General features: G+C 48.1%; 1 protein-coding gene across 1 annotated transcript; it reads right to left on the reverse strand.

Moving 5' to 3' along the window:
• Positions 1–222: 222 nt before the first annotated feature.
• Positions 223–25,117, reverse strand: FAM83C (family with sequence similarity 83 member C). The gene is made up of 4 exons (XM_052683995.1): positions 24,404–25,117; positions 16,789–16,956; positions 12,663–12,787; positions 223–1,578 (listed from the first exon to the last, which is right to left on the reverse strand). The coding sequence occupies exons 1-4, from the start codon at positions 25,058–25,060 to the stop codon at positions 654–656; spliced, it is 1,875 nt and encodes a 624-aa protein (XP_052539955.1). The 5' UTR covers positions 25,061–25,117; the 3' UTR covers positions 223–653.
• Between the last annotated feature and the right edge of the window lie 1,191 nt (positions 25,118–26,308).

Below are 26,308 nucleotides of genomic sequence, written 5' to 3' on the forward strand. Positions count from 1 at the left end.
GCACGGCACAACACAGCACTGCACAACACAACACAACACGGCACGGCACAACACAACACGGCACGGCACAACACAGCACAACACAACACGGCACGGCACAGCACAAAACTACACAACACGGCACAACACAGCACGGCGCAGCACGGCATGGCCATGCACGGCATGGCTGAGCTTGGGCTGCTCCCCATGCAGCAGGGACCCAACACGGCTCTTTCCAGCAGAAACAGCACTTTTATTTCTAACATCACCCCGTTTGCTCATTTCGTTTTCAGAAAGTGGACAGTGGGATTGCTTGGTGCAAAGAGAACAGGGGTTCGTCCTGGAAACCTCAGTTCCAGTTTGCAGCTCTTGTGGGGGTTTTACTTTAGGCTTAGGGGGAAATGGGTAAGAAGTGTGTAGAAGTGTGCATCGTTTTTATGTCACATTGCCCCTCTTGCTATCATCTTGTAGTTGAAAATTTGAATTAATCTTGCTAATCTTATCTGAATCAGTCATCTGAATATATCAGAAATTGCAGCGTAACACAGACACCCTTTAATAGCATCAAGACCAATTTCCCACCCATATTTTGATTTCAAGCCCCAGATACAATGATTGGTGGTAACTGCTTGAAACTCAGACCAAAGGACACAGCAGGGCGCGGGAGAACCAGGTCAGAGTTCGAACCGACTGTGTATGTGTTTGGATTTCAACTTGTTGTATTTGGTGATCAGATCCAGTTTACTGTGCCCAAGAGTCATTCTTTTCTCAGCCCCGTACGCGCTGCTCTTTTCCGACAGCATGTCCTCAGTGAGTTTATCGTAGGAAGGAACTACAGGCTTTTTCTCACGTTTTGGCTGGTTGTACGGAGACAGCAAGTCCAATTTCCCTTGTCCAAAACCCTGTCTTTTCTCCATCCCATAAAAACTGCTGTCATTTTCTGCTGCTGGTTCCCCAGAGGGAGCAGCAGGCCCTTTCTGCTTCGTGCTCGGCCCGGTGCTGCTGGTGCCTTCAGAAGGGCACTGCTGCGTCGGCTCCTGTGTCAGCGTGGAGCAGTGGCCGCTGTTGGCCCTGTCATTGCCTTGGTAATAAGGTTTATAGGAGCCAAAGACAGGGGATAGCTCTGGCTGCAAGAATGTCCTCCCTGTCATGAGATTTGGTTTGTGATACAGCGTGGATTTATTCGGAGGACTGTTAGCCGAATCTGGTGGTTCCCCTTGCTGCGTAGGGCAAGTGGGCTTCAGAGACGCATCATCCTTCCCCTTCTTATCACCAGAATCAGGGCTCAAATCTTGCCTGTCCTGGTGAACGTTGTAGCTGGAGTTTTTCATGAAGGGAGACATTTTTACGCTTTTGATGCTTACATTGGAGAGGCTGCTGGAGGCGCTCACGGTTTCTGCGTCATTCATGCGGATGGGTTTCAAAAGGAAATCGTCACCTTCCGAGGGGATCTGAAGTGAGGAATCTGGCACACAGAAGCTGGTCACTGCTTTGGACTCTGCATACAGGTACCGAAATTCCTTGTCAAACTCTGCGACTATTTGACCACGGAAATGGGTTGCCAGGCTGGTGTGGACTTGGCTGCAAAGCCACGTGAAACTGCAAAAAAGGAAAAAAAATCACATGTAACTTCTGTTCATACAGACACCTGGCATTGATTTTGACATCTAAGTGATGTATCGCTACCCCATTCATGTTTCTGAATTAACACTTCTTCTGAAGTATGCAAACTGAGGTTACATGTAGCAATGGCTATACACGTTATATAATTACTTAAGGTCATTTAATTTCAGCTTGATGATATGATGAGGTGTATGAAAATATAAGCAACAGACAAGAGGTATCCTGTACAGCGAGTGTAGCAACCATTAATACACTAACAGTAGGTTTTCTTAGCTTCGTTAAGGGCACAGAGCAGCAAATGGGCCCTGTGCTAAAAAGCACATCAGTGTGTTTCTGGCTGTTTCTTCTTCTTTCTGCTAGCACTCTGCCCACAGACAAGCATCTTTTCCCACTCGCAGTCCCATTCAGGTGGTGGAGAACACCAGTGAAACATTCATGGGCAGGCTGGTCAGCCTGTGTGGGAGGTGTGGGTTGCACCCACTGGGCAGCAGCAAGGAGACCTGCAGCTGTCTGACAATGGAGAGGCTATGGGTCGTTGAAACACAAATCCACGCGGCATTCATAGAGTCATAGGATATTCTGAGTTGGAAGAAACCCACAAGGATCATCAGGTCCACCTCCTGGCTTCACAGAGGAGCACCCAAAATTCAAACTGTGTTTCTGAGAGTGTTGCTCAAACTCTTCTTGAATTCTGAATGGAAAGGCTCTTTCTGCCCAGTTTGCATTGCAGACCTCCTAGCTCAGCATTTGTCCTGTACAAGACAGTGCTTCATCCCCTTTCACAGAGTGCAAGGAGAGTTTTTTGGAGGGATATCAAGGCATGCCTGGACTCCCCTTCTCTTCCCTTGCCTCGACATGTCCTCTGTCCTCATGTCCCTAAGATCTGCAACACGGTGGGCTCGAGGGGGCTGCTCAGTGAGGCAGGAATGGAGATCTCAAGCACTGTCCTGAGGAACAGAGAAGGTCTCCAGAGCCCCAAAGAGATAGCACAGGACAGGAAAACCAATGTCTTTATGTTGCCATAAGATTCCCCAACTCATTTTATCTTTTCGTCACCATCCAGTTGAGAAAGATGTGGCGCTAGAACTGAGATCCTTTGGGAGAGCTTGTTATACTCTTAAAAAAAAATAATCAGTTTTGTTCCAGCTGATGAAGCACATTCTCTTATTACCAGTCTGCATATCTGCCTTACCTGTTTAACCCTACCTGTTGTTTGTGCCAACTGTAACTTAAAGAGCTCTCTGCTCCCCACTGCATATCTACAGATAGTAACCACATTTCTCCTCCCAGTTTTCATTTTCCCTGATTAAACAGGGAAGCTTCATCTATATGGTAAGCTCCACAGGCTCCTGGATATCCCAATCCTCAGCTTCTCCCTTTATTCTCACTGTAGTAAACAGACTAATTGTGTTAAATGAAACAGGACCATTGTGGGCAGAAGTGCCACCTTAAGGCTGCGCTATCAGTTGCTAAAACAAGATAGCATATCACAAGAGTAGGGTGAAATCACAGAAGCCATGGGAAAGCAATTGCAGTGGGAGGTTGCATTTGTTCCCAAGTAAATGTCATCTCAGGACAAGGTGCTGACACTGTGCTTTGGGACCTCATCGATATTTATGTTACAGTACAGCTATCTGGGAACTCAGAGTAGGAAAAGCAGCTCTTGGCTTCTTCCTGAGCAGTACAAAGTCATTATGGCTCGTAATGATGTAAGTCACATGTTACAAAAGGTATAAGAAGTAATACTCAGTAATATTCTGGGGTTAATGTGTGGTGCAATGGCAAGTTAAGAGAATTCTGCATTGGTGTTTACCATGCAGGAGCTTGGGACGGTCCCTGCCCTGAATCCACCTTTATACACAATGAGAGAATGAGTCTCACATTGAAACCTGTGTAGAAGAAGTTAGGAAACATATCAGCAAAACATTTGCAGGACCACTTAACATTAACTTGAGAGCACCAAAGGACAAAGCAGCTCAACAACTATGTAGGATGTATAATCTCTCACTTGAAAGTGCTTTAATTATCAGAAGGTTGCTAATGTGATACAATTTTTTTTCATGTTCCAGACCATTAAGTCTCATAATCACACAGCACAAATTAGCAGAGACTCCTTCTCAAGAATGGAATTAATGGCCACGTAGGTAAATACAATATAATAGGAAAGGTGGCTTTTGTAAAGGAAAGTCATCTCTCACAAAGCTACATGAGTTCTTTGAAGAAATCTGAGAGCCCAGACGGACAATTTCATGTAGTCCATATCTACTTCCTCAAAGGCATCGATCTCAGGAGCACTGCCTGGCTCCCAGGGATGCTGCTCTTCCCATCTGTGTTACTGACAGCTATTGCCCTTCTGCACAGGTGTGCTGTGTCCACACTTTGCAGTCCTTACAACTCCAGATGCCCCAGTGCAGGGCTGACCCGCAGCGTTTTGTCACCCATGGCATGGCACAGGCACTATTTGGAGCCATCTACTGAGAAGTCTATCAGCTGCTCATAGGCCATGAGGCTGTTGAGGACAGCTATGGGATGCCTGCACAAACACCTGAGCTCACTTGAACTCCTCAGAACCACAAATGGGCTGATAGGACTGAGCACCCATGCTCTGGAGGGGCAGGCTTATGTCCCTCAGATCGTGAGCACCATCCTGTGAACGATGGGAGTAAACAAGTGGAAGAAAATGCTGCCATCCCTGTCCACCCACATCTACCACTTTTGCCAGGAGAGCTGGAAGCAGAGCTAAGCAAGAGGCCCTCCTCGTGCTGGCTAGGAGGTTTCATGTCTCATAGACTTGCACAGTCTAGCAGGAGCACCACGACAGCTACCCATCAAGGCTTCTGGCCCCACTTTATCAGTGGGCAAACAACAGAGCTTGTTTAAGTTTTCTTTCCCTCTCTGGACACCATGACTTCCACCTTCTGCCTCAGTTTCTCCCACCCTCTGGCCCAAGGTCCATCTCCCTAGAGCAAGACATGAGGCAGCTCTCCCTGCCCTACCACAGGAACCTGCCTTTCCCCCACAAGGGGAAACCCCCTGGCCTTATGACTGTCCCACCACCCATTCCTCTCGTGGTTCTTCCTTTCCTCAGTCCAACTGGAGTACTGCAGTTTCCTGTGCTAATGCAACAGGTCCTGCCCTCTTCAAATCCCAATAGGACCTGAAGCACCCTGACGTGATGAAGGAGCTCTGGATTTGTGCTGAGGCACAGCTCTTCCTCGCCATCATTTCCATGACAGGATGATGTGGCCTTGCCAGCCATGGCTATACCCACCACTACAGCTTCCACCCAGCCCTGTGCCAACAAACTCATGTTCTTCAGCCTATGGTGAGACATGGGACAATGCGGACCAAGATCCGGTGTCTTTGTATGCAATAGGAACGCCAGGAGTATGACAGCTGTTGGCAGTGCATGGCTAGGCACAGCATGCTGCCATGCTACCCAAAGCCATCTCCTGGAGACAACTGCATGCTGAGGACAGCAGGCACTCGCTTGGTGGACAGGGCAGGGCAAAGCAGAAGTCTCTCACACAAACTGACGAATGTCTTTTCTCCATGAATGCCATGGAGGAAAGAGCCAGAGAATCACAGGCTCATAGAATCACAGACTCATAGACTGGGTGGGTTGGAAAGGACCTCAGAGATCATTCAGTTCCAACCCAGTGTGTGTAGGGCTGCCAGTCACTAAATGAGGCACCAGATCAGGCTGCTCAGGACCCCATCCAACCTTGGCCTTGAACACCTCCGGGGACGAGGCACTCACACTTCTGTGGGCAGCAGTGCCACAGCCTGACCGTCCTCAGTGAAAAATTTCCCCAGCATCTAATCTAAATTTCCCATCTTACAGTTTAAAACGACTCCTTCTTGTACTATCACTATCTGTCCATGTTAAATGTTGACTTCCTGCCTATTTGAGTGTGGAAGGCTGCGATGAGGTCTCCCTGCAGCCTTCTCTTCTCCAGGCTGAACAAGCCCAACTCCTTCAGCCCATCTAAGGCAAAGAGAAGCAAAAATGGTCATTCCTGATCTATTTTGGTATAAAAGCGAAGCACTGAATGAAGCTAATGGGTTACAAACTCAGTGCAGACAAAAAGAGGTGCTTCCCCACCACAGCACAACGCACAGCAAGCTGAGGGTGTCCTCCCTGCAGGGCGCTTTGGATGCTGAAAGTTCACAAGGGTTCAAAAGGGGGAATGGAAAGCACAGTGCACCAGTCAAGGAACCCCAGGCTGAAATGTAAAGCACTGAAGTGCCAGCAGATAGACGATGTGAAGCTCTGCAGAGCACACCAAATCAAAGAGGAGGAAGTCCTCAGGTGTACAAATAAAAACCGAATCCAGAAGGAAGAGATGAGGCATTGTGAGGTGAGGGTGAATAAGCAATAAGGGATGACCAGGATGGGATGCCCAAATTAACTGAATACACTGCCATTATTTGCTTCCGCGAGGGACTGCTGCACGGGGAGCAGCCAGCTGCAGGTCGCCCCGGGGCAGGCGCCCGGGAGGCCGGAGGACAGCAGCCCTCCCCCGGCCCTGCAGTCAGGCAGAGCGGCAGCAGAGTGCAGTAAGCACGGGGCCGTGCAGCTCAGCCCTCGGCCGGGAGATGGGGTTACAGCACCACCGAGGGCTGGGGCAGCGCCCGCCCGGCGCTCCGCGTGTCTCAGCCGAGCTGTGTCAGCGGGACAGCGGGCTCAGCCCCTCCGCGTGCCCCTGGGGCACCGCGTGGCGGCCGGGGAGCCGCTGCCTTCTCACAGCCGTGCTGTCGTTGTTCGCGCTCAGCCGCTCTGCTTCACTGCAGCGGGCTGAGAAGATAACAGCGTGCAGCAGCAGTTTTGTTCCCTCTGGAATTCCTATTACTCGTCTTCGTCTTTTTCTTGCTTGACGCTGCCAAGCGTTCTGTCCTCATTCTGTGTGCCCAAACAGCCTCTGTGCATCACTGCTCAACAGAGGCACTATGTAGTACATGAAGCATACTTACTATACGTACTATTTCCAGACGTTTAATTTCATGTGACATTTCCTCTCTGAGATGATAATAACCTGTTTTTATCATGATAAGCTCTTTAAACTTGTTTCCAATGCATTTGCAATCATTTTCATCCCTCTTTTTACATCTTTTATATATAAATATATAAAAATGTATATAAATATATTTAAATATATTTTAAAAATATAAATATATTACAGTGCAATGTATTCAGTTAATTTGGGCATCCCATCCTGGTCATCCCTTATTGCTTATTCACCCTCACCTCACAATGCCTCGTCTCTTCCTTCTGGATTCAGTTTTTATTTGTACACCTGAGGACTTCCTCCTCTTTGATTTGGTGTGCTCTGCAGAGCTTTACATCGCCTATCTGCTGGCACTTCAGTGCTTTACATTTCAGCCTGGGGTTCCTTGGCTGATGCGCTGTGCTTTCCATTCCCCCTGCACTCACTTTCTGCTTACTGGCAATTCATTTCTGAAGATGACTGCTCCCTGGGTTAGATCTGGAGCTCTCTCTTAAAAGCTCTTTCCTCCTGTGTGGGGCACAGCTACCTGAGGGCATGAGCACTTCTCTCCTGAAGAAAAGCCAAGCCTCCTCCAGCTTCAAACCCTTGTAGCTTTACCTTCCCTCTGCCAAACACCTGTGCACTTGTTTTTGCCTTCCTTCGTGCTGAAGCCAGGGGTGGAGTTTTGTAACCCTCTCTTAGCTTTCTTCCCTTGTTTTTCAGTTTCATGGGTCGTGTCAGCTTCGAGCCCAAGTACTGCTTTTCTTTCAAGAATATACAGCACACAACGAGCTCTTTCCTCCCTGTGCCACTGGCAGGATGTACTTTGACCATCTTCCATTTTCAACTGAGAAACCTCCCCTAGGGCAGCACAAACAGCCCTGTAACTGCCCTCAGGCTGACAGTACCACCTCTTTTCTCTACCGCTAGCCTGGCAAATGTTTACTCAAGTTTTCCTGTTCAAAATCTGCTTAGCTCTAGCCCCATTTGCCCCTGGGCTTCTGCTGCACTAATAAATGTATTTGTGCCCTTCACTCTGTGAGGTTAAAAAGTGCTCAGGGAAATGCTATTTCTTCTGGTGCCCAGAATGATACTAACTAGATACAATTATATTTTGAATTTTAGATTATTGCTTTTTCTGGATATCTGCTTAGCTCATTGAGCCTTGTTTTCCTTTTTAATGACAGGAATGTCCCTGTTAATGACAGGAAACATAATGGTGAGGAAGGGAAGCAATGGAAATATTTAGTCAGAGGAGGGAATCTTACAGCTACAGACATGGGGAGAGGTCAGAAGTTCAGGCAAGACATGAGAACCTATGTGAGGAGAAAGTATTCTCTTCTTACAGCTGAAGAATTAAGAGACACCAAATGCCTGAGTGGTCAAGAACAGAGAAAGAAAACCCCCCCTGAAGGAAAGAGTGTGGGCAAAGCAAGCACCCGGATGGATTCACTGTCAGCACTGAATATGTACTGAAACTCGAAGGGATCTCAGCTGCTATTCCATATCTCCACAAGCAGCTTCATGAATGAGTGTGCACCCATTACATCAGCAAATCAGATCCAATGGGGAGGAGCTGCGTGGGCCTGAACTTGAAAAGGGTCCTGAAATAAACAGATGCAATTCAACAGGGAAGTACTGAAAGTAAATAGATGTGGGAAGGCTCAGACAGGATGTCAGCAAAGAACGAAGATGAGATCAAGGACAGTAGGATGAAGGATGGCAGATCGAAGTTATGGAGCACTACAGAGAAGCCAGTGGTCAATGCCTGTATAGGTTCTTGGATGTAAAGTAAAAGAGCATCTAAGTAGGAGGCAGAAAGCAAACAGGATTTTCTGATAGCCTCATAAAATGCTCCCTCTACAACATTCAGAATGGAACAGAGAAGTAAAAGAACATTTCAGGAGGTTTGAAATGAGAATCTGAAGCAAAGCTGGATGTGGCTCTGGGCAGCCTGGTCTGGTGCCTGGCGACCCTGCACGTAGCAGGGGGGTTGAAATGAGATGATCATTGTGGTCCTTTTCAACCCAGGCCATTCTATGATTCTATGATTCTGTGATGTGCAGAATAGTTTGAAGCTGCCCACTCTAACTTAGGAATAAAAGCAGAAACGTATTCTGATTTAAGGACAGGGGGAAATCAATGAAACGCCAGTAAGGATTTAGAGTTAAGTAACAGCTGAAAAAATAAAGCTGTGTTTAGAGAAGTGGTCAGTGTGGGGCAGCCTGGTCAGATACACATGCACAGATACACATGCACAGATACACACAGATAGACACATGCACAGATTTTCTAAACTAAAGTGACAGATATTGTGAGATGCCTGAGCTGGAATGATGCCTTTGATGCAGCAATCATCTCAGAAAGGGACTGAGGAAAAGAAATTGGGGAACAGTGTAACTGAAGTGTAGAAATTTTACAGAAAGAATGAATAGGAGATATGTTGCTGGGGGAATGGCACAAAACAGTAAAGAAAAATGAGTCAAATAATGTAAATAATGCATCATTAAATGAAATATATCCCTGCTAGATTACAATTCCACTCCCAAATATGGAAAATGTAGGAGTGGGTCTGTATTGTGAACTGACAGTGCACATGGTGTGCTCAAGGCAGAGGAATATAGAGATCATCAGTTATATCTGCACTGAATAGAGGCCATGACTAGGAGAGCTGCAGAAACTGCATTTTGCCCTTTATAAATGTCTGCTTTGGGGAGAAACTAACCAGAAAACCTACAAAAGGAGAAATAGCTCCTTCGGAAACGCCACTCTGCAAAAATAACGATGACATACACCTATCAAATATACTTTCAGGAGGCAAATGATCCACAACAGTAATGTTTAACTGAAAAGAGAAAGTGAGGAATGCTATTAATAATTTAAATGAGTAACCAAAGAGGTTACTGCTCAAAGAGGCTGCGTGAAGATTGTTTAAAGATGCTATATTGGAGGCTCAGAGCAAATATAGCTATAAAATAAAGACAACGCATCCAAATGCCACCAGAGTCAAAAGGCACAGTAAAAGAAAACACTAAAATAAATAGCCTTCAAAAAATGGAAGTCAGCAATTTTCCAATTATTAACCAGAGAATAACCTATCATTTCAAATTGAAGATGGTAACAGAGGAATGGAAGTCGTCAATGCGAACCTTTCAAAGAGCTACTGGAAAACTACGAAGCAGCCAGGCTTATTTCCATACTGAACAGACTGGTAGAAGCAAACAGAAAGTAACATGATGAGATGCATACAGAGCTATAATCATAACGCTGAAGACTCAGCATGTTTCTGTGGAAGGAAGCCATGCCTCAAAGCCTGCTGCCGTTCTCTGGAGGAGGCAGGGAGCACACAGACGTGCACCGTCTGCTTGGTGTGCGATGGGTGAATTTACAGAGATCTGGACACAGCCGTTCATCGAGGACTCTTAGAAAGCTGTAGTGATCGTGGACTATAGAAGAATGTCTTCCCAAGGAGCTGGATGAAGATGGGAAGCAAACGCTAACGATAATTTTAATGTACTCACTGGAATCCCACAAGTTTTGGAAAGCTGTATGAAAGCAGTTTGTACCCAACAACATTGTCCTGGGAAAACTGGACAATGTAAGAAGTGGTGAGAGGATTTTATGGTATAGTGACGTGATGGTGGACAAAATTCTACGTCACTAGAAGCAAACTGCTGCAAAAATCGGATGTTCTGTATATACTGATGAGCTCTCAGATATTACAGGAAATAATATTTCCTTAGGAAAATGGCCAGAGTGCCCATGGACAGTTCTAAACAAGAATCGTTGCTGTGCTTCGCACTGGCCAGAAAGGCAAACAGCAGGCTGGGAACTGCCACAGTGGAGACAAGGAGGGACGTCCCCCTTACACCTATGCTGAGGTATAGTGAGTGGGGATATCTGACCTCCTCATGCAGTTCTGGTCAATTTGTCTCTCAAAAGACAGCAATAATGATTAAAGGTCTGGAAGTTCTGCATGAGAAATGACTGAAGAGCTAAGGATACTTCAGCTGTGGGATGATTCACACAGAGACTGTAATGGAGGAAGATGAAATCATGGATGCAGTCAAGGAAATAAATAGAGAACAGTGATTTACTGTTCCCGAGTTATGGAAATTTGGGGGCACCAAATATAATTGTACAGCAGAAGACAATGTAAACACAATAGATCACTTCACACAAAGCATAAATTAAATTGCATAACTCACTGCCAGAGGCTGTTGTGGAAGCCAAAGACGGAACAATCAAGGTGGGAAAAGTCTGCTGTGGGAAAGTGAGCATGAAGAAGCACGCACAACATCCAGCCCCAGAGCTCCTGAAGCCTCTGATCCTGGCACACAAGTCTCCTGAGCAAAGTATCTGGCTTCATTCAGGAATTGCTCTCGTCTTTTGAATCTCATTTTCCCAACTGCAGGGAGAGTTATTTATCTGGCTGCTGTACCTGGTACAGTGCCAAGCTGCAGTGTACCTGCTTTTCTCCTGCGGAAATTTTTCTGTCCAAATTCCATAGACAGAGACAATTTCTTACAGTGCAGAACATGGGGTGGTTGGTGGGACAGCAGGGAATCAGACACAAGGCCATATCCAGCTGAGCAGATATCCTCTACAACCTGAGAAGATTCAGCTACAGCGATCTAGGGAGAGCAAGCAGGCGTTGGATCCACAGCCCTGCTCCAGGTCAGCAGGAGAGGAACTGACCCAGGGAACTGATCTGTGTTTCAAGCAATCCCCTGACTCAGGGCAACAGGGAAATTAACAAAACGTTCTCACGGCTGTGGAGTGCAGCCCAGCAGACCCATGCCCCACTTTAGCCATTTAAAATGAGTACTTTCAGTTATCCAAACCCCCGGTGCAGCCAAAAGAGATGGAGTGATGTTTCCAGGCACCCCATCTTACATCCCTGTGTTAGCATGGCCAAAATGCCAGCAAAGGCACTGCTCTCCATTGCTGTTTAAATAGAAAACTGACATAGCCAGTTGGGATCGAGTACTTGTATCTTTTAGTGGCAGAGGTTGGTAGAAGGAGAACTCTACACTCAGTGGTGATCCAGCAGAAGGGAAGTGCAGCTAGGAGCTCCAGCACCAGTGGCTGACTGGATGGTTATTGGCTCTGGGGAGGGGATGGAAAAGAGTAAGAAAGAAGGAGAGAGAGCAGTGCTCAAGGAGATCTGGTGGAGGGAGGATGAAGTATTGCTGGGCATCAATAGAAATGGCCAAACAATCCGCCCTGGGGAGTTGCACTGTTTGTGGTGGACAGTACAGAGTGCAACAGCATGAGGCAGTGTGAAGTGAGATTAGAGCTGCAAAATTAGGGCAGGTGTAAGAGCAGGAGGTTTCACATCCAGAATAAGGCCAATGCTTCAAGGGGATGAGCTGTGGAGAAAAACTTCTTGGAAGAAATAAGCAATTACTTCCCAGAATTAACTAGCCTAAATGGTTTGACCCACAAGAAAAGATGCCGTTCAGGATGTGGGCAGGAATGATGCATGAGACTCAGTTCAAGAGGCAGAAGTGGAAGAGCCACTTTGTAATGCTGCTCACAGTACAACTTCAACCCTGTGGTGGGAGAGAGCAATCTAAATAAACGCAGCACGTGCAAATTCAATTTCAGGAAAGGTAACTGGGTAAAAACGCTGACTGCACAACGGCAGCTGAAAAAATTCAATGAAAGCTGGTCACTGTCAGGAATAATAGATCCAAAACAGACCCAGAAGGGAACAAGCAGGGAAGCGCTCTCCACCAGGCCTGATGCAAACACTGTGTGCACTGTGGGAGGAAAGGTGGGGCAACGTCTGACCTGGTAGGGCGTTTTTTACATCGTTAAGAAATTAGGTGATACTCATAGACATTGCTTCCAGGAGCTGTCAGTGTTGGCAGACAGGCAGTTAATGCGATCTGATAACAAAACAGCAAAGTAAGGCGAGCTGATGGAGTGAGGGATGAAGCACCAGAGTGAAAACTGACACTTATGAAGGTAAGATGAAGAAGAACAGCTGCACATCTTTATCACAGGGAAAAGAAAATAGGAATTATGGAGTATTATGCAGCGTCAGCAGTTGCTGTTTTTTCTCACCTGTATGTACCAGCAACAACTTGATCACAGTCAATCAGGATAAACTTCTCCAGAACCTGGCCTACAAATTTCTTGCCTGCTTTGCTGTAGTACGTGTCTCCGCTCAGACATCGTATGCGCATGTTCTGAAATCAAAGAAAGCAGAGATGGTAAAGGAACACACACTGAGCCAAACCTGGATGTTCCACAATTTGTCAGCAATGAAATCTCATGCAGGATTGCTGTGCCCAGAGGTAGAATGCAGCGTGGCAGCAAGTGTTTGCTGGGTCCCACATCCCACGTATTCTATCACAATGCATGCTTAAATAAAATAAAAATGCCAGTAAATACGAAGAAGTTGTACTTAGGTACAAAAAAAAATCATTTCTGAAGTATGCAAGAGTACAGTTTATTCCAGAATATTGCTAATACTCAGCTAACCTCACTAGTTTGTGGCTCTGCATTAAAGCTGATTTCAGACCCAAAACAACTGCTTTTCCATCAAATTGAGTACACTGTTCTGATTTTTCTATACTGACAGACTTCTTAAAAAAATACTGCTCAATATAAGAGATTTACAGAAAGTATGTCCGTGTTTTAAGAGTTCCCTTTATCAGTATATTTTAAAATGATATTAACATTTGACGTGGCTGCATTCAGGTGAATGCAGAGCTGATTCTCACCTGTCTTAAGAGCTTCCCTGATCCACCTTCAGCCATGAAACCTACTGTCCAGCACAAAAAAAAGGAAATGAGGTTCCTGGTATCCAACAGGAGCCTTTGTCTTAAGGAGAGGTTTTTGCCAGTAATAGGAGTTATTTGCACCTGAGGTGGGGCAAACGGGAGAGGAGAACAGCTGCTGGAAGCAGTTACTGGACAGGTCTATAGGAAATGGTGCCGAACAAAACAACTCGAGCATCTGTGAGGCAGCACCTCCAGGCACCTGCCAGCCCATCCCCTTCTGCCCCTCCAGGCCAGTTCATGGCCACCTGCAGTGGCCTTGGCACGCCGGGAAGTGCCACGACCTGTCCCCACTGCATTTGGGCAGGCACACCTCTGTGGGCAGGTCATCCTTGCCCAGTGCCAGCATCCACACATGGGAACGCTGTGGCCGCAGTGGTCACTATGGGTGGCACAAGCTGCCAGGGCTGTTCTGCTCCTCTGCAGAGGTGGGTGCTGGCCCACACCACGCAGCATCTTCCAGTCCAGCTAGAAAGCAGTTATTAACACCCAACTGGCAAGCTGAAGACAAAGGACGAAGGTGTAGATGTGACACTGAGGGACGTGGTTTAGTGGGCATGGTGGTGGTGGGTTGACTAGATGATCTTAGTGGTCTTGTCCAACCGTAATGACTCAATGATTCTATGACAAATAGTTGTGATTTGCCTGCAGACGTCCTCCACAGTGCACAGACCCATATCCCATCTATCTTCTTGCTCTCCAGCAGCTGCTCCTGGGAATGGCTGTGGCCTCTCCTCCTCCAGGGCAGGATGAGCAGCGTGGGCTTGCAGGGCTGCCTGTACGCAGCCAGGACCGGCTGGCCCAGTCTGTGGCCTCATGTGCAGCTCCTGGCACAGAAGTTGTGCCTCGGGGAGGAGCTGGGGGCAACCACCTGCAGGAGACCCAGCTCAGTTCTGCTTCCTCTGACCTTCCTCATCTGCCAGAGCCCTGTGGGCAGCAGGTGGGCTTCCTGGAAATGTCTGCTGGGAGCTCAGCACGGCAGGGAGGGAAAGGCTCAACACACACATCATGCTGAGGAAGTCTCTCCGCCCATGCAAACAGTACCATTGCCTTCAGGGCTTCATGAATCTCCTCTAGACAAAGGTCCAACTAATCCTATAGTCTATCTCCTGCCATAGGCCATGATAGGGAGATAGGGGAAGAGCAGGAACAAGGCAACCATTTATGATGCTGCCCCTCATGTTACTTGTAGTTGTCCAAGTACTTTTCCAGTCTTCTCTTGTGCTCATTGAAACTTTTAGCAGGGACAGAGCCGAAGCTTCTTGAGCTTTGCACTGTGGATCTCACTTATTCTTGCAACCCATAACATTCCTGAGTTGTCACCTATGAGAAGGGATGAACCATGAATCTTTCCTCATGAGAACAGCCTGGCTTTGGAATGCGTTACAGAGCAGGCTGTGCCATCTTCGTGCTTGAAGATTTTCAGGCTGACCTCTCAGGTGATCCTGCTTTGAGCAGGATGCTGGACTTAATGACTGCCTGAGGTCCCTTCCAACCTGAATTGTTCTGTTCTACTATGAAGTGCCACCACAAGTTGCTGAAATAGAGCAAGATATGCTTGGGGAGGTGATCACCTAATCCTGTTGCCATTCAATTCAGGAATTTTCTTTCTTCCAGTGCTGAGGTTTCAGTAATAGTGGTTCTCACAGAGAGCAGCTTCCTTCTCCCCCACATAAGTTGAAACAAGTACAAGTAAGAGATATCCCATAGATGTATTTCCATAGTGCACCTTCACTCCCTCTCTCCTTTCCAAGACTGGATGAGTTTCTGACATCTGGCTCAATTTTTTCATCCTCTTCTTCCCCTTGGCAATCCTGACCTTCAGCTGTCCAAGCAGGATGAGAATCCTGCAGTCTTGCAGGAAACCCAGACCACCATGTGTCACTGCCACTTAGCATACTTTTAGCTTCAATAGATGTCCCTTTGAAAAAGATACAAAAACCTTCTGCTGGGACCGCTGCCAATGCTTGATGCACTCCTGTCAGATCTGCTGATGCTCAGCAGCAAGATTCAACAGCATTAGGCTCACACAAAGTTCTTAGAAGTAAGAAAATTCCCCATTACACTTGGAGTTGTCATTAATTATTCCAGATGGAGATTTTCCATCATATCCGGTCTTAACCCAGAACCAGGAATAAAATATGTACATTCATTCCAGTTAGATGTGAATATCAGAGCACGTGTGTTAATGTACTGCTTGAGATGCAGCAGCCTAAGGGGCACTTCACATTGAAACCTGCAGATGAGTCACTGAATGGGGGAGGAAAGCGTTAATTAACCATTAAAGCACAAGAGGTGACATCGGGTCTAACAAAAAGACACAGGCATCTCCATGGATGTAAACCAATGCTGATTTGAATTTAAAACAATGGCCAGATTCTTGGATAAGAAGTGAATAAAATAGATTTTGAAGAAGTGGAATTTATCTGGATCAGCCAGGTGACATTAGGGACTCATTTGTTTATGAAACCAAACATGCTCTGGCAAGTAGTTTTCTCTAATAGCTGCCATGGCAAGAGGCAAGACAGAATGGATCTGGCTTGTGAGAAGTGAGAAAGGACAGAGCATCACCAACACGGGGAAAGAAAGCTGCATCTCTAAATTACACTTTGTGTAGACAGGTTAAAAACGAGGAAGAAATTAGATGTTTGCAATTGCATCTATCTGTATTTAAAATGCTGTAAAACATTGTTTTTGAGCTTTCCCAAGGTGAGGAAAAGATTAAATGGATGGCTGGAAGAGTACCAGCCCCTTCCTCCAGGGAAAGCATGAAGGAAGGAGCACAGCCAGTAGTGTTGGCCTTGTAGGACTGAAAAATGACATCAAAATCATCCTCCACTGGGAGGTGACAGCCAGAAAGTTATATGGGGACAGCACGATGCTGGGGGACATTTCTGAGCCTGGGAGTTTCTGAGCCAAAAGTGCTTGTTTCACTGCAATATGAACTCCTAGTGCATATGTGGGCACCACAGATGGTTGCTGATGACACCCCAATGAGTGGGGAATCAAGCTTTTCACAAATCCTTCATGAACACGGGGGCCACAAAGAATCACAAGCCCAGAAATAAATCCTGACGTGACTTTTTTAACTTCTGGTTTTACACCGAGAGGAGGCTAGGAGGAAATGGTGGCTTCTGCATCAGGACCTCCAAAGGGGCACACAGCTTTCCTTCCCCGCACTCTGCCACAGAGCTGCACTGTAGCTCTGGGCAGAACCTAAAGCTGATCTGAGGGGTCTCAGGGATCTGAACTAAGAGCCAGTTAGATCTTGCAATTCAGTTTCCTAGGGCAAGGACTGAGAGAGGTCAACAGATAGGTCCCAAAGGCCAGGCAGAATGAATAGAACAATCGATTTTTATCGGTTCCAAGACTTGGTTGTCACATCTGGAGTGTGACTGAACACTTACTGGGAAACTGTCCTGAGTGAGAGACATTTTATTGCACATTTCCACAAAATGCTTCAAGTACTCTTCATCCAGGATCAGGTAAACAGGAACGTGCCGTCTGCTTGAGGCCTCCAGCAGGTCACACAGTATTTCCATGTCTGTAAACAGATCCATCACAATTGCTATTACCTAGAAGGGAGAAAAAGAAAGAAGAAGAAGAAAAAAAAGGAGACAGATGAAATCTCACGTGCAAATGTACTTTAAACTAAGAATGAAGTATTCAAATCTCAAAGAGTAGCAATGGCCACGTGAGCAAAAACTGCCTCTGGAACTTTGCATTTAATAGCACTTGCCCCATCACGGGAGATAAAATCACTCTTAATAACTGTGAAGACATTCCTCGTCCTGCTGCCGCCTGCCTCAGCCATCCGTCCTTCACAGAAAGAAATAGCTGAAAGGGTCATGCATGTGCACAAACTTGGTGTCACTGGTGCAACAAATATGCATTGCCTTAAGCAAATGTGCCAGAAACATGGCATGCAAACAGGAAGAACAGAGACTGACCAAAATCATGATTCATTTGGTGTAAGAGTGACTCCGCACATGACTAGTGTATGAACCTAGAGAAGCATGCTTTCTTCACGAGGAGCACGCTGACAGGTAAAGAAGGTATGTAGCTCATGTGTCCTTGTTCCAAAATCACCTGCTATGGACACCAAACAGAATCATGGAACATACGGGGGAAGGGTCCCTTCCCCTTCCCTGCTGGTGGCACTCCTGCTAACACAGCTGGGCATGCAGCTGGCCTTCATGGGCACACCGGTGATGTCTGCTTAACTTCTTGTCCATCAGTACCCCTTTCCTTCTAGGACATTCTTCTAGAAAGCCGCTTCCTAGGCTGCTGCTCCCACTGTATCCTGCTCTGTGTAGTTGTTCCTTCCTGCAGGCAGGACTGTGTATTTGTCTTTCCTAAAATTCATGAGGTTTCCATCAGCCAATTTCTCTAGCCTGTTGACATCCTTCTGAACAGAAATCCTACTTTCGAGTTTATTGATTGCTCTTAATGTCACATAGCCTGCAAGCATGCTCAGGCTGTACTCTATCCCATCCTCCAGATCATTAGCAAAGACAAGAAGCAGTACTGGCTCCAGCACTGATCTCCAGGGAACACCATTAGTTAGGCTTTGAACCACCTCAGTGCAGCTGTCAAACCCATTTCCTTTCACCCATCTCATGGTCCACGAGTCCCAACCCCGTCTTAGCAGTTTGCTGCAAGTGAACTACAGGACACCACGTCAAATCTTTGCTAAATTCAGGGAACACAGCGCCTTCTGCTCCTCCCTCATCCGCATCGTCTGCCATCTCCTCACGGAAGGGAATTGTGTCAGACTGGTGCAAGGTGTGCTGGCATTCACATTCATATCTTGTTCTTCCTGTACCTGGATTTATGTTCCAGGATGCACTTTCTTCCTCAGGAGAGAGGTGAGGCTGACGTGCCTGTAATTCCCTGGACTCTCCTTACAGTTCTTGAAGATGGGTGTGGTGTTTGCCCTTTTCCAGGCATGAATAACTTCCCCCAATTGCAATGCCATTTTGAAGATGGCAGAAAGTGGCCTCACAGTGACATCAGCAGGCTGAAAGAATCTGCCTCGTAAGTAACGCGGAAAGGAACGTACGCATCGACTGCCTACAGATCACTGGGCCAGAAAGATCACGTAGATGGGGCACTTCACAGGACTGGCAGCTGCTCAGAGCTCAGGCTTTGGCGGAAAGGCAGAATCACTGACTACCCAGTTATTTTTTGGCAAAGACACAGCAGGACAGATACTGACTATGAATACACTCATGATGGTTTTCATACAGAAGGTGAGAAGCGACCAATGGAAGAGCTGTTCTGAATGTGACTCTGCCTGTAAGCAGACTGACAGTTCAACGCGTATTTCTAAGCACGACCATGAAGGAGCAGTTAAGAATCCCAAGAGTGGAAAGAACGAATAACATAAAAATTAAACAACAACAACAAAAAAACAGATGTCAAGAAAGTCCATCTCAATACACCAAAGATAAGGTCTTACGAAGAAGAAGGATTGAAGACCATGGCAACTCATCCCACTGAGGAGGAAAGATGGAGCTGGGAGAGACAGCAGACAACCTAAATGTATTCTTCAAAGATTAGAAGGAAAACACAGAAAATAGAAGGTAGGTCATGACAAGTACCTAATACAGTGAGTTGTACCAGAACGAGGAAGTTCACAGCACAGCATGGCCTGCAGCGAGGACAACAGACCAAGGGAAATCGGCCGTAAATACACTGGGGTGTAAGGGGAAAAGCTGTTCCACTTTTCCTCACAGAAATACTGCAGGCAACAGCAATGAGGCCATTATTCGGATCAGGAAGAGACTGCTGAGATCCATCTGCAGGTCATCACCATTAGTGATGGGATAGGGGATAGGGGGACAGCTTGGAGATTGAAGAACCTGGAAGCAGAGCGCTTGCTGAGCTGGAAAATCAGCCAGGCCTGACGAACTTCATCTGAAGGTGCTTATGAAGCAATCCTAGCAATCTAGTGAGCTAGACCTTAATCTAGCATCAGTTAACACTGAGAACTCAGGGAAGTGGTCATCACTCTGGGGGACTGAAAAATAAAAGTAACAAAGGATTTTAAGACAGGCTGTTTTCATTTTAAAAGCTGAAGAAATACTGGAATTACCAACCAAGGATCTGAGTTCTTACCATATCTTAGAAGTGAGTAAGATAAATGGTTCTTAGGTCTGATTTTGAGTTTCTGCACCCAAAATGGGATGTCCAAACAAGGATGACCCAAAAGCTCCGAGTTTTGCAGTGAAACTCCAATGGCCTACTTCACCCTGCCACTCAGTGCTTGTGCCCTGCACTACACCTTGTGCACAATCTGAGACAGAGCTTGCTCCTGCTGCCCATCATACACCCAGCAGGGTGGGAAGCCTGTCTGGACGTCTTCTGCTCATGCTAGAGCACAGCAATGCACAGTACTCTATAGCCAAAGCCAACCTACGGAGGGTGGCATGTAGGGTGAGCTTTCCTCTGCTGACTTTCATGGATGGACAAGGTTTCTGGCTCTATCTGAATTGAGAGCCACAGACCATCTTGTTCACATACCTCGCACTGACAGTGGTCCTCCTGCAGGAGACTCCAGGCCCAGCCCACCACAGAGGGATGTGAAGGAATACTTTCCTGGAGACATATATGTGGGACACAAGGCAGCTGTAGGAAAGTGATGTACTCTTCCCACAAGCACTAAAAGCCATTCCTACCATCCAGGCCAAAATCATGTCTCCTTTACCCTCACTCTGGCAGATATGAGCTTCAGAGCCTGAGCGCAAAAGGTATTTTTCATAGTTCTTGTTGCTCTTATGAGGCTCTGGCAAACCAGTATCTCATGCTGCAATCCCACCACTCATCACAGTCAGCCCTGTGTGCACTGTGAAGGTAGTGGGAAGCATCTTCAGCTTCCCAAACTGACTCTGTTGCTGTGCTGGCAGCACTGGGTACTGCTGAGATCCACAAAAAAGAGTAGGACTACTTGGCCCTGTCTTTCCACATTTCAGCCAAAGAGCAAGGGTCGCAAGACCAGGCAATTCAACTGACTTTGGTAGGCTACTCATCCTCTAATGAAAAAGAATCAAGAAAAAATCTATAGCCCAAACTTTGTGTGGGGCCCCAGGCAGGTCCGTCTCAGACACACTTGCCTCATGATAGCCCAGTTCGTCTCCAGCTTAACTCCTGGGGCAGGCTTGGCCTGGAAGACAGTCTAAACATGCCTTGGAAAGTCAATAAGATGCAGTGAACAGAGGCTGTTGATTCTCTGGCCTTGGCTCCTCCACGCTGAAAAGCCCCATGGGTGCAAGGTGGGTGCAGCAGGTCACATCAGCTTGCTTTTCTCCAGCATTTTTCACAGAATTTGGGATTTTCGCACAGCAGCACAGACACCTGCAGTGTTTGCCACGAGAGGGATGCAGCTGAGCAGGCACTGCTATGGCTGCGTGTGGCAGAGCTCTGGGCAGGGGCACAGCTGGCTGCCAGGCAGATCTGCATCTGCTGGCAGTGCTGTGGCAGGGCTCTGGCGTCGCTGTGGGAGCGAGAGCCTCGGGCAGCAGGGCAGCAGCTTGTGCAAGCTGGGTGGAGCCCCACGCCACAGCCAGACTCATGTTTTCCAAAATGGGCCTTCACCTGGCATCAGGAGCTGGAAGAAATGCTGGCTCCGTTCGTGCCCTCCTTGCATGGTAGGTTTGCACCTGGTGGTGCTGGTGAGCACCCAAAGCCAATGTCTGGGGAGAAGGCCAGCAGCCCCACTGGCACTGCACACTGCAGCGGAGACAGAGGGGAGGATGTGTCCCAGCACAGCCCCACGTGGTGGAGGAGCAGGAGCCCTTGGGGTCCCTTGTACAGAGTCTGGGTGCCGCAGGGCAGCTGCAGCTCCATTAACATATCCTCTTGGTAAACAAGGCAGGCAGCTCTAGTAATAACATTGGCTCAAAGCGAAAGTATAGCAGCCTTTCAGCATCTAAAGGGGGGCTATAATAAGGAAGGGGACAGGCTCTTCAGCAGGGTCCGTTGTGACAGGACAAGGGGAAGTGGTTCCAAACAAAAAGAGGGAAGATTTGGACTGGATGTAAGGAAGAAGTTTTTTACAGTGAGTGTGCTGAGGCACTGGATCAGGTTGTCCAGAGAGGTGAGAGATGCCCCATCTCTGGAGGTGTCCAAGTCACATTGGACAGGGCTCTGGACAGCTGATGGAGCTGTGGGTGTCCCCATTCATTGCAGGACCACATGGACTTTAAAGGTCCCTTTCAAATCAAAAGATTCTGTGATCCTATACGTCTCGAGAGATGAAGTCCCTGGAAATCTTCCCCTTTAAATTTTCCTAAAAATGAGATTTAAAGCCTCAAAGCTATAGCACTGAGCTGAATCCTCTCTCATTCAGGCTCCTGCCATCTTCAATCTCAAGCTTACAAGCAATTAAGTCACCCTGGGCTTACAGACCTAAGTGATACATGTCCATGGGTGCAGAGGTGGGAGCTGCAAAGCTGGGGCTGGCTCAGGGCCTCCCTGCTCCTCACCAAGACGCAGCAATGACAGCTGCCCACGGGCTCTGGAAAATTCACACCTTGCCGTTGTAGGGTGAAATCATGATGTTTCTGCATCAACTTCTGGAAACTCAAATTCAGCAATTACTGCAGTCATCACTTTGGGAATTACAGCACTTAGCAGCATCCCGCTGGGGCTGCCATCTGTCTGGTTTCTAACCAGCACAGCTGGTTTTACTGGTATTTGCCAATAGCATGGTTTGGGTCATTACTGTAGTGCTGCCATTCCAAGCAATACACTGCCTCTCTGGGGGACCATCAAGGACCCTTCTGCTGTCACTCACAAATGCAGACACACAGCCAGGGTCCAAGGTGCACAGGAGGAGCGAACAGAGTGCAGGCAGCACAAACAGCATTTACGAGAGCGTTTTCAAATGCAGGCTAAGGCGTGGCTGTGCTTCATCTTCTTATGTCTGCAAAAGGAAAAGCTCCAATCTGAAAATACACCTCCAAAGAAGCTGATAAATGTAGCCAAGGAGCAAAACAAACCGCACCAACAAAAAGGACCAATGAAACAAATGCCCATTTTGATCACTTGTCAGGATGTTTCGCTGTTGCAAAATATGCAGAAAGTATTTCCAGAACATTGCAAAGCAGCAAGCAGCTCCTTGCACAGCTGCTACTGGCACTTCAGGCAAAAGGTGCTTCCACCTCTGGTCGCTCTTTTAGCACTGACAGACATACACCTAGCATCCTTTTGGGTGGTTTGAAGAGCAAAATGACTCAGTAACTGCTTAAAGATGAGTAACTGGGGTTGTGAGTGAGCTGGAACTGCCGTCAATCAGAGTTAATCATGGGAAGTGCTGGCGGGCTGCTAACAGGAGCCAGCAGAACATGGCAAAGAGCCAAAAAATGGCTGAAAGCTCGTTAGCCCATTTTACACAACAGCCAAAAACGCCGCACGAAAATCTCCAGCTTGGACACAACGGGATGAAGAATGTCAGTGATCTTCTGAGCCAAGCGAGAACAAAAAGCTCAACATGCCCTTAGATATAAAAAATCCCCCGATGTGCAGCCTCCCTGCAGCTCCAGGGAAGCTCCTGTGAGCTGAAGAGCAGCAGGATATTTTTCAGGTGTTTAAAGGATCAAAATGTTGTCTGAGATCTGGGACACGTGCTAAGAAGCAAGGGGCCATTCCTTGGAGTCATTCACTTTGTGCCTTCTACCATGGCTGTGCCTTAATCCCCACTGCTGAAAAGCGTCACGGGACCTTTCAGGTGATGGAAGGTGCATAACCCAGCTGCCGTAAGGGCAAACAGAGCGCTTTGTTGGTTACTTCCTGGATGAAACTTCCTATATTTACCTACAGGGTGCTATCAAAATTCAGCATGAAACACTGCGGCCAAGCTGTCCTCCTTTGGGCAAAACAATTGGAGATTTCCCCTGTATTTCAGCTACACGCAGCTGTCAGGCGCTGTTAAAATACTGCCCAGCAATTGGGGCTGCTCCACAGCCACAGCTTCACCTGCTCACTCTGTTCTGCAGGTGGTGGTAAAGATAACACCTTCCTTCTTTCTGCTGTTGGCGTTCCTGACACAGCTAATGTCCAGGCTTAGCAGTTCTGCAGTTCCTGCTTTCTCTACCGGGCACTTAAGGAATGCCTGTAGAGTGAAACAAGAAATTACTGGGGTGATAAGAGTAATTGCTGAGGAGCTGACTGATTAGAAGTGAACTTTGCACTGGAAGTTAACTCAGTATCCCTGAAGTTGTGAAATAAAATAGCACAAAAGAAAAATGAACGCGGAAGAGACTGAAAGAACCATAAAGGGTATAAGGTTCATAAAAGCTGGAAATGCATCTGAGAGGCTGCTTTAGCACGCTGTATGACAGCAGAGTGAAAAGAAGAAGAAAATCCCCAGCAGGACTGTGCTCGATAGGCAAACGCTGCAGCTGCATGGTGCTGATGGCATCTGAGGGCTGGAGATCCCACCCAGCAGGAACGGCACCACAGGACAAAACGGGCTGAGCTCCCTCATCCCGGAGCAGCACGCACATGGAGTCTGAAGACATGAGGATGTGTTCTAGCCTACCCCAAACCACAGGCAGGGCTTCTCATCCCACTGGTTCGCTCTGTTCTCCTGCAGCACCCCCAGTGCTGTCCTCCTGTCCCACCTCATGAGGGGTCCAGAGGCCAAGACAGCCCTGACCTGAGGCCACACAGAGGGGAACGGATGGGGCCCAGCTGCGGGCTGAGCACAGCTGAGTACCAACGCTGCGCGCCCTGCTGCTTGCTGCGGGCTTCGGCACCGCGCTCTGCGCACCCACAAGCACAGACAGGATGCCTTAAAGCACACTGCCTGGATGACATGAAATCCCAATGGGAAAGAAATTACAGGGAAGGAAAGGAGCGGGAAGAGTCACAGATCTGATAGAGGAAGAGCAGCTGCACCATGCCAGGCATCCAGACTGCAGCAGCAGCTCGGAGCAGGTGGCGTGCAGCTGTAGGACCAGATACTGGGATTTGTGCCGGGACAGGAGACCCCCTGAGCCCACGCTGCGCTGTACATACCGTCCGTGCCCGGCTGATCAGAGACCGGAGCAAATCCTTAATGCTGTTAGCTTTGTTTCTTTGGAAAATGATGGTGGCTTGAGTCTGGCCTGTCACGGTGACGATCGGCATCCCCGGCCAGCCCAGCTCCAGCTCTGGAGGGTGCACATCAGACATGAGAGGAAAGTAGGTGCCAGAGGTCAGCTCGGAGTAGAGGGAGGACCCATCTCCATCAGCAGGCTCACCCTCTTTGTCTCTCCTTGCACTGGACTCTGGAAAGCTCTGGCTTCTCTGCTGGCTCATATATTCCATGTCCAGGCTGGAAAGAAAAGGCAGTTCCCGTTCCTCAGTGATGGCACTCACGTAGCCACGCTCCCCCTGCTCCAGGAAGGCGTCGACGGCCAGCCTCGCTGTCTCACTGTGCTGCAGCACCAGCGGGGTGGGCTCCCTCCACCACGGCTTCTTCAGCTGCTCCAGGCGGTTCTTCAGCGGCCCCGACACCCCTTGCTGGCTCCCATAGCTGCGGTGGGACTGGGGCCTCACCTCCACTGCCAGGTAGTTGAACATGACCGGAGCTAAGCAGTGCCTCTCCAGCTGCGTTAGTCCTCCGAAGGACTCCAGGTAATTTCCGGCCCTCTCGTGCCTCCCCGAGTTCCTCCCAACAGGTTCCTTCAGCATTCAGCACGAGCTCCACTCCTTCGCACGTTAATCACCGGGTTCAGCCTCCCACCCCGGGGGAGGAGCTGCTCCCCGGCTCCGCTCGGCCCCGCCAGCGCGCACCTGGCAGCGGTGCTGGGAGATCCCTTCTCCAGGGGGAGGAAGGTCGGCTCTCCCAGCCGCTCCTTCCTTCTCCCGGCCTCTGATTCATGCACTGCCCTCCCCTCTGCTCCTGACAGGTCCCCACCCTTAGCCAAGCAGGCTCCGACCTGTTTTGTCCCTCCTTGTGCTTACAGTGGAAATGCAGATGGCGAAACTTGTTCCTGCTTGAAATTTGTTCCAAATCAAACGTGCTTCTCGATGGCAGTTGTAAGGAAGTGCAAATACCCCTGGTGGGTGATGAGGCTCAGTTATCCCCAAACCTCTGCTGCTCTCCTGCTCAGCATTTCCTGAGAGCCAGGCTCTGGCACATGGTGCCTGGCACAGAAGCCAAAACATCACCTTCATAGAATCACTGGATCACTGAGTTTGAAGGGACCCTTAAAGGTCCCGTAATCCAGCCCCCTGCCATGAACTGGGACAGCTGCAGCTCCATCGGGTGCTCAGAGCCGCCTTTGGTGTCACAAGGCCCTGGTATTAATCTGGAATGTGGCAGGATCCATCCACAGTCATTAGATACTGCAGGCTATGAGAGCAGTGGCTCGTTTGCTCTTTCTGCATCTGATTTCCTGGAGGAAGGGGCCATTCAAACCGAGTCTGATCCCTGTGCACTGGGACTTACAGTACTGTCCGTGTTCTGTGTATTTTGGGCTAGTGAACTCCAGTGTATCATGAGGTTATTTTTGGAAAAACAGTACAGAGCAGCATTAATACAGGATTTAAAACACTGCGTTAGGAGTGCACCTAGAACATAACGCACTGCAGGAAAAGCTGTGCACAGGAGGTGCACCGAAGTCCCCAGGCTGCAGCCAGGACCTCCTCCATCCCATCACCTCCCTTCCCATGGAGCCACCAACTCCATACAGCCAACCAGTGCAGAACTGGCTGCGTGGGGAGCCGGTCAGCCAGCCTTTCATCTACAAATCACAAAATCTCTGGGGATTACATTCACCCAGGCTAAGTTAATACACCTAAATGCTAGATGCCTGCTCCCTCATCATCAGCGGGCTGAAGTCAGTGGGGACGCACAGCCATGTCTAAGTGTGAACCAGCACATTTGGACACTATGTTCTACATCACCTCCATTGGCTACAGCAGCAGGAGGGCCAA

The sequence above is a fragment of the Tympanuchus pallidicinctus genome, unplaced genomic scaffold (assembly GCF_026119805.1).
Source record: "Tympanuchus pallidicinctus isolate F22 unplaced genomic scaffold, pur_lepc_1.0 scaffold20, whole genome shotgun sequence".
NCBI classification, from domain to species: domain Eukaryota; kingdom Metazoa; phylum Chordata; class Aves; order Galliformes; family Phasianidae; genus Tympanuchus; species Tympanuchus pallidicinctus.

Bases quoted from the DNA above. Each gene is read 5' to 3' on its own strand.
- FAM83C (XM_052683995.1), bottom strand. From the start codon at position 25,060: ATGCTGAAGGAACCTGTTGGGAGGAACTCGGGGAGGCACGAGAGGGCC. The intron at 12,788-16,788 runs GTAAGTGTTCAG...CTTTGATTTCAG, and splicing joins TCACTCAGGACAGTTTCCCA to AACATGCGCATACGATGTCT. The intron at 1,579-12,662 runs GTGAGAAAAAAC...CCTTTTTTGCAG, and splicing joins GTTGTTGCTGGTACATACAG to TTTCACGTGGCTTTGCAGCC.